Source organism: Cibotium barometz, chromosome 34 (genome assembly GCF_041138505.1).
Source record: "Cibotium barometz isolate CiBa-2024 chromosome 34, ASM4113850v1, whole genome shotgun sequence".
Taxonomy (NCBI): Eukaryota; Viridiplantae; Streptophyta; class Polypodiopsida; order Cyatheales; family Cibotiaceae; genus Cibotium; species Cibotium barometz.
In genome coordinates this window covers 36,292,947-36,300,921 of record NC_141079.1, presented here as the reverse complement: position 1 = coordinate 36,300,921, position 7,975 = coordinate 36,292,947, and the positions used below count along the sequence as shown (strand labels likewise).

At 34.9% G+C, this 7,975-nt stretch overlaps 1 protein-coding gene across 2 annotated transcripts; it reads left to right on the top strand.

The window, feature by feature from the left end:
* The first annotated feature begins 591 nt into the window (after positions 1-591).
* LOC147618977 (GDSL esterase/lipase At5g03810-like) lies at positions 592-4,335 on the top strand. 2 transcript variants are annotated; one of them, XM_086774510.1, is made up of 6 exons: positions 592-1,155; positions 1,331-1,488; positions 2,245-2,478; positions 2,975-3,224; positions 3,615-3,787; positions 4,082-4,335. In XM_086774510.1, exons 1-6 carry the CDS (start codon positions 690-692, stop codon positions 4,214-4,216), a joined length of 1,416 nt encoding a protein of 471 aa, XP_086630636.1. In that variant the 5' UTR covers positions 592-689; the 3' UTR covers positions 4,217-4,335. The 2 variants fall into 2 exon arrangements, with proteins under 2 accessions (XP_086630636.1, XP_086630635.1); XM_086774509.1 differs by having other exon boundaries at positions 3,615-3,850; positions 4,082-4,334.
* Positions 4,336-7,975: the final 3,640 nt, after the last annotated feature.

Sequence of the window (7,975 nt, the reverse complement as noted above, 5' to 3'; positions counted from 1 at the left end):
GTGATGATACCTCCCTCTCTCTCTCTCTCAAAAAAAAATGTGATATACCCCTCTCTCTCTCTCTCTCAATGTGATGATATACCCCTCTCTCTCTATTTCAATGTGATGATGTACCCCTCTCTCTCGCTCGCTCTCTCTCTCTCTCTCACACACACACACGGTAGTTGATTTCTCTTTCTCTCTCAATGTGACCCTCTCCCCTCTCTCTCTCTCCCTCTCTATGTGATGATACTCTCTCTCTCTCTCTCTCTCTCTCTCTCTCTCTCTCTCACACACACACACACACACGGTAGTTGCCGATATACACCCCCGGCCTCTCTCTCTCTCTCTCTCTCTCTCTCTCTCTCTCTCTCTCTCTCTCTATGTGACGATATTCACCCCTCTCTCTCTCTCTCTCTCTCTCTCTCTCTCTCTCACACACACACACGGTAGTTGATTTCTCAGCGACCCATTTGTCTATGTTTCACCTTCTTGCACGCAACTTGACTATCTTGTGGATGCACCGGCTATGCAAGCAATAGCGACTTGTTGAGCTTAGACACAAAGGTTAAATGCCCACTTCATCAATGTAGAAACACCCCTTCTACCCCTTTGTCTCAACCAAGATCAATGGTCTTGTATAAGCCACCGTTTTGATAACCCTAGAACGCTGAACTCACTAATCTCCTTGATTAAGGCTAATAGCCTGCATGAGCTTGAGAATCGCTGCTTTTAATTTATTTTTTTTGCGTGGAACACCACATATAATTTGGGTTTCAATAAATTTTGTGATCTGCATTTTGTCTGGATTAAGTCCGCAAGCTGATCATTACGCAAGTAGTTGCCGCACCATGGCGATTACCTTAATCATTAACCTGGCCTTTGCCTTTGTATTAAGCTTGCTTCTTGCCATCTCTACGTGTAGACCCATAATCATGATCAATAATTATGACGCGGGTGGATTAATTACGAATAATCATACTGCCTCACAGAACCACAGTGTTCCTCCGCTTGTGCCCGCATTGCTGGTTTTTGGCGATTCCACAGTAGATGCAGGAAATAACAATCACCTCATCACCATCTCTCGCAGTGATTTCCGACCCTACGGCAGAGATTTCATCGCCAGAAAGCCCACCGGCAGATTCTGCAACGGCATGCTTGTCACAGATTACATTGGTAATTCTTAATCACATGTTAATTAAGCTCGCTGATCAAGCTTGACAAGCCTGTAATTACACATGAACCTATATGATTCATGCAAAATCAGTGCGTGATCAGCAACGCTAGACCAACTTTTCCACTATTTTAACACTAATTGTGCGCGGCGCTTGGTTTGTCGATCTTTTTGCAGCCTCCATGGTGGGTCTACAGGCAAAGACAGTGGCTTATTTGGACATAGAAAATCGGAGGAAAAGAGCGATTAAGCTCCAGCTAAACAAGCCATTAGAGCTCGAGGTTAGCTTTGCTTCTGCTTCGTCTGGCTTCTACGACAGTACTGCTACACATTTTGTAAGTCGAGCTCACTGTCACTGAGTTTTACATTTATGTATTTATACTTAATATTTATTATTGATATATCATTCCTTTTCTGTCTTTATTTTTTGCATATTTAGCTAGCAATGGACCTATTTAATTAATTATATATCGTGGATTTATGGTAAGTGCATGGTGGTCTAAATTCTTTCAATTAATAATTACTAATTACTAATTTATGTGAGTATTCCTTTGAAAGTGTAATGTATTCAATTGTGTGTTTTTGTCATGGTTACTTCATCAAATATTTGACAAATTTGTTTAATCTATTCCTTGTCAAATATTGGACAATTTTGTCTAGTTATTTCATTAAAAAAACCATGGTCTAGTCTTTCAACAAATTAATGGACAATTTATCTAGTTATTTCAACAAATACAAGACAATTTTTCTAGTTTGTTTCATCAAATAGTGGACTTTTTTTTTTCTTATCAAGGCCTACAACAACATTGGGAAAGCTTTTCTAATCTAGTCTGTAATCAAATAATGGACAATTTTGTTTAATAATTTCATCAAAATATTGGACAATTGTTTCTAACCTATGCTTAATTGCATAATATATAATGTATGCTAAACAACATATATTATATTGTACCAAAACAAATTGTGATGATATATATAAAAATCATTTTGAATTGCATTATCTTGTACCAAAACAAAATTGTGATGATATATATAAAAATCATCTTAAATTGCACTATAACTAATGAGGTGATTTGTGGTGTGGTGTGCAGAATGCATTGCCTTTAAGGAAGCAGCTTGATCACTTCAAAGAATACAGGCAAGGATTAATAGCAGAATATGGCCAAGCAAATGCCTCGGAGGTTCTAAACAAAGCATTTTACATCATAAGCACCGGCACTAATGACTACTTAAACAATTACTTCTTCAATCCTTACTTGAGAGCAAAGTATAGAGTCCCGGAGTTCCAAAACTTGCTTCTTGGCCTATGCGCCCAATTCATCAAGGTGGAGCAAATTATCACCAAAATACCCTAATCTCTCAGGTTTTCTTTTCACGTTAATCACCCCATTTCACTAACTTAAATTGCATTAATTGTACCCCTCTACTGCTATCTTGGCGCAAATACTACCCTCTTATAATCGCCCAAGACCCAGTGTTGATTCCAAGCCCCTATACATTCATTAAAATCATCTTAATTAATCACACCTAACCCAACCTTAGATTCATACAAAGCTCTCATTGCTACTTGAAGATTATGAAAATTATACCTCAAACCCAACATTAAATTCATCCAAAGTTTTCATTGCAACATGAAGCTTTATTACATTCATCCAAAGTTTTCATTGCTGCATGAAAATTATACCTCAAACCCAACATTAAATTCATACTAATAAGAACCCATTGCAATGAAGCTTTATGAAAATGATTATACACCCCAAACCCCAAGATTATATTGAAGTTAAACCTTTTCATTATTTCAAATGTTTTTTAATATAGCAGGAGCTGTATGACTTGGGAGCTAGGAGGATTGGGGTGGTGTCTCTACCCCCTTTTGGGTGCTTGCCTGCAATCATAACATTGTATAGGCAGAATGGGTGTGTGGAGCATCTCAATCAGCATGCAATTTCATTCAACAAGGGGCTACTAGACATCATGGCTGCATTGAGAGGAGACCTAAGTGGGCTCAAGCTTGCATACATGGACAGCTATAATGTGCTCTCGGATGCTGTAAACAACCCCTCCAACTATGGTAAGTTGCACACCATTCTATTTGATCTTGCCAAAGAAGGTTTGACTCTCAAGAACACTTCACTTTTTAGTCTCTATTTGTTTTTAAACAAATAGAGACTAAGAAAAAAAAAACAAAAAACACTTTGTTTTATTGCTTGTTTTTAACAAGGGAAAAAAAACTATTCCAAGTTTTGCTTTTAAACCCCAAAAAGGAAAAAAAATACTTCTTTAAGGTTTAGAATGCACTTAAATTACTATATTTCTTCATCAAGGTTTAGAAAGCACTTCAATTATACTAAATTAGTAAATTGTTTGATGAGAAGAAAAATCAACATTGTGGATTGTGGTGCATTCACTAAATGTTTACAATCTTACATGCACATTTGGACACTATTTTTTTTGTTTGTAGGTTTAAAGCAAGCTCAAAAAGCATGTTGTGGAAGTGGTAAGCTTGAGGTGGGATTATTTTGCAACAAGCTAACACTAGGTACTTGTGAAGATGCCACAAGCTATGCATTTTGGGATAGCTTTCATCCAACAGACCGAATGAACCAGATCTTGGCAGCAAAGTTATTTGAGCAAGTATGGACCGAACTTGAGATTGAAGAACCATATGCATACTATTGCAAGCATGCAATGGATGATGTGAGTTGCAAAAACATGATTAAAAACCTCTATTACCTTCTACTATTGGAAAAATTGAAGGATGTCAAATTCCTTAAATAGTGTGTTTGTAATGTTCCTCCTTTGAGGCGTCTTGTTTTGAGATTTGCCTTTTTGTACATACCTTCAAAAAGAATCTAGCTTTGAAAAGAAACAAAACTATTTGCATCAAGTGGAGTTTTCAAGCTTAAATTTTGTATTGTGTGTTTATAGGTCCTACATCAACCAAAGAAACATGGAGTACTTGTGAAGAGATGGAGGTGGCAAATTTTCTTACTTGGGTTCCTTCTATATATAATCCAATTATTAAAACAATTATTTCCAAAGATGATTGCTCTAGGTATTTAAAGATATCAACATTGGACAAAAAGTGATTCTATTACACTACCATACTCAAACTCGTTGACACACAAAAAATACAAAGATTCTTTTCAAATAAATTTGTCACCTTCTTTGGAGCTTCATTTAAAAATCAATATCATTTGACATCATGTTAGTATGCTCCTCGAGACAAATCTTTGATATTCTACATTAAATTAAAAGTCTAAGTTGAATCAATAATGTGCTTAGCACTAGAAAATCTCTCTCTCTCTCTCTCTCTCTCTCTCTCTCTCTCTCTCTCTCTCTCTCTCTCTCTCTCTCTCTCTCTCTCTCTATGTATATGTGTGCATGTGTACATGCATACATTGTGTGTTCTTTCTTACAAGTATATTCAACATGTGTGCATGTGTACATGCATACATGTGTGTGTTCTTTCTTACAAGTATATTCAACATACTCATAAATCATGTGTAGTATTTCTTTTAAAGATTTCCCAACAAGGTAAGTTTTGTTTACTCCAATCGAGAAAGAGCTTGTGCATTGTAACACAACTTTAAAAATTATTCAGAATTGGGCACATCTTTTGCATGTGATAAATTTCCAACTAACCTTTGTAAAAGGGGAGATCTTAGCAATATTTATATTTATAGTTTTAGCTTACAAATCCATTTTAGAAAATGTTAAGAAAGTCATAATTTCTTAAAAAATCTAAACAAAAAGATAAAAAATGCACTCAATACATTACAGGTGGGTCCTAGCCTTTTTCATAACTTTTATTTAGTTTTTATCCATGTTCATATTTTGAAATTCTTGTTCAACTACGCTTCTTGGCTTATGGGTTGCATAGCTTTCAAACTTGTTTACTAACCTTACTTGCTTGCAAACATTTGGCTTGTGGACTTCCCAAATAACCATGTTGTACTCTTCTCATTTTGCGAATGTATGGTCTGACTCATGCAAACTTGTAAACCAGTTAATACAAGGATTATTGGCATATGGGCTTCTTGGCTTGTAGGCTTTGTGACTAATTAGCTTATATGCTAATGGACTTCTAGACTAACTGGCTTCCAATCTTATGGAGTTCCCAACTACTTGCCTTGCATGCTTATGGACTTGTAAACTTCCTAACTAACCAAATTCCAATTGGTAGTCTCCCCAGCCTCTAAGCTTATGGTCTTGTAATTTTTTTTTCTTATAAGCTTATGAACTTCCCAGCTATTGGACTTCCAAGCTACCTATCTTTTGTGGAGATCCTGACTTTGCAAGCTTCTTAGCTTGAAAACTTACGAGATTATGGGCTTGAAAAAGTGCATGCTTATGGACTAACCATAAAAGTTGAAAGCCCCAAAAGCTACAAGCTTTTGGGGCTGATTAGCTTACCAATTAGCTCATAAGCCCATAAGCTCTCACCTCACTTGCATGTTAAGAAGTCTAGCCGAGTTAGTCCTAAAGTATTCACGCCAAGAATCAGAAGATTAAGAATCAAGTGCTCCTTTTTTATCACCATGAAAAGTGAAATATTGTTATTAACCAACACAATAGGCCATGTTGACCATTTGGATGATTGTATGGAGAAAGGGTTGATTTTATCAAGTTCTAGTCCAAGTCGAAGATTACAAAGTTCCTCTTTAAAGACTAGTCATTCTTGTTCAATGTGTTGAGCTACTTCACAATCAAGAGAGAATTGCAACTTTCCATCCGTGCTTTAGCTTTTAGCATGGCAGTCCATATATTCCAAGTAATGGACATTCGAACATAAAATTAAGATGAGGTTTAACATGTTGAGTTTCTTTATTTGACATATGGGTTTAATGCTCATAATTTAATCTTGTATTTATTAAAAAAATATAGGAGGGAGGCTCAAAATAAGATAAATTTTGGGATAAAAAATCTAATGAAATATTTAAATCAAATGTCCTTAATTATAATTAATTTTAATTGGTACACGTATTAGTACTAAAACTGATAGAATTTAAGACCTACCACCAAAGTTGACATGTCTAGTAGGAGATAGTTTTTTCCAAATGCATGTTCATGGATGACCTTTTAGTCCATGCCCATTCTTAGAACTCTAATTATTTATGAACCTAGGTTGTCTACCCATGTGTATACCTAGATAACCCCGCTTATCAAAGAATGCATGTTCTTAGACATAGAATTTTTAGCCACATGTCCAAATGTCAGCCCATGTTCATATCTAGAGACTCTACAAATGCACATTCACAAAGAGAGATGACAAATAAACATGTGCATTTTTACTGTGTATACATATGCATATATATATATATATATATATATATATATATATATATATATATATATATATATATATAGTCCCATGTATGCACATATATAGAGTCCCATGTATTCACAAAGAGAGAGAGAGAGAGAGAGTAGATAAACATGTGCATGTTCACAGTGTATACATTTGCACATATATAGAATCCCATGTATGCACATATATATAGTCCCATGTATGGTCTCACAGGGATTGAGTATATTTCCAAACTTTATATCCATTCTTTCTAGCACTATATTTCCAAACTTTATATCCATTCTTTCTAGCACTATATCCATATCCACCATTCCTATACCTATATTCATGCTCATGTCTAAACAAGCTTTTTAGAATAGTATACACATTTTGTGCTTTTTCACTACAACAAGAGATTGCTAACATTTTTAAAGAGAGAGTTTCTTTCAGGCATGAGATCTTATGAGCCTCAGTATATACGTTAGTATTAGTAATATCATCAAGTTTGTCTATATATACATCGAAATGTACATCGAAACACGTGTCAGTATGGACGTCAAAATTAGTGTCAATATATGAATCAATATTTAAAAATAAATTTGCTTAATGAATTTTATAAAAAAATATTCAAAAATACATTTGAATCGAGAATATAAAAGAAAATTTATGATTGTTCATCATGTACAAGGTCTATGGCTCCAAATAGGTCAATTTCTAATTCGATCTTTATATCTCTTATATCTTCAAACATGGGATCACAAGAATTGATTACCATACATAAAAGCATGATGACGATCCCTCTTTATGTTTTTTCAATTGATTCTCAAATGGCATCATCATCCACAACATTTACATTATGAGCATCTCTTTGATTACCCTCCAAAGCATTGGGGACATTATCACCTTCTTCCATTTCTTCCTCAACATCTTTATCTTCAAATACGTGTTTACTTTAAGGTACAAACTTGTATTACAAACCGCCATTTTGATTCCAAGTTAGTTAGTTGCAAGATTTACCTACTTCAACAGTAAGATTTATTATGTTTTTTTCATTCTATAACAACAAAAAGCTAATATAAAAACAAAAAATAAGGCACATTTTCTTAAAAATTATTACCTGCTCATAATGTTGTGGTAGTATAAATGTATTATTGTCCTCTCTCAATGTTATAATTATACAAATGTATCAGACTATCTGTCCACAACTTTGTTGAGTCAGAGAGCCAAAGAGTCCTCCTTTATCTCTTCTGACTATTGTATTTAGAACATTGTAGGACCACATTAAACCATGGAATGTTAAGAATGAATACGTCAAATTGCTTAAGATTCACATTTATAATATCTTATAGAGGGGTAGTTGCAAGTTAGGGGTGCTCGTTTTTATGCACTTGGGTGCCCTGAGAACAGTCTAAAAATAGATAATTTTACACCTTGAAGAGCCAATCTCTTGTAGTTAGGAAAGAAATTTTGATTTGGAGTCGTCTAATTAAACCTCATACATAAAGTTGGGCACCTAATGGTATATGGGAAGC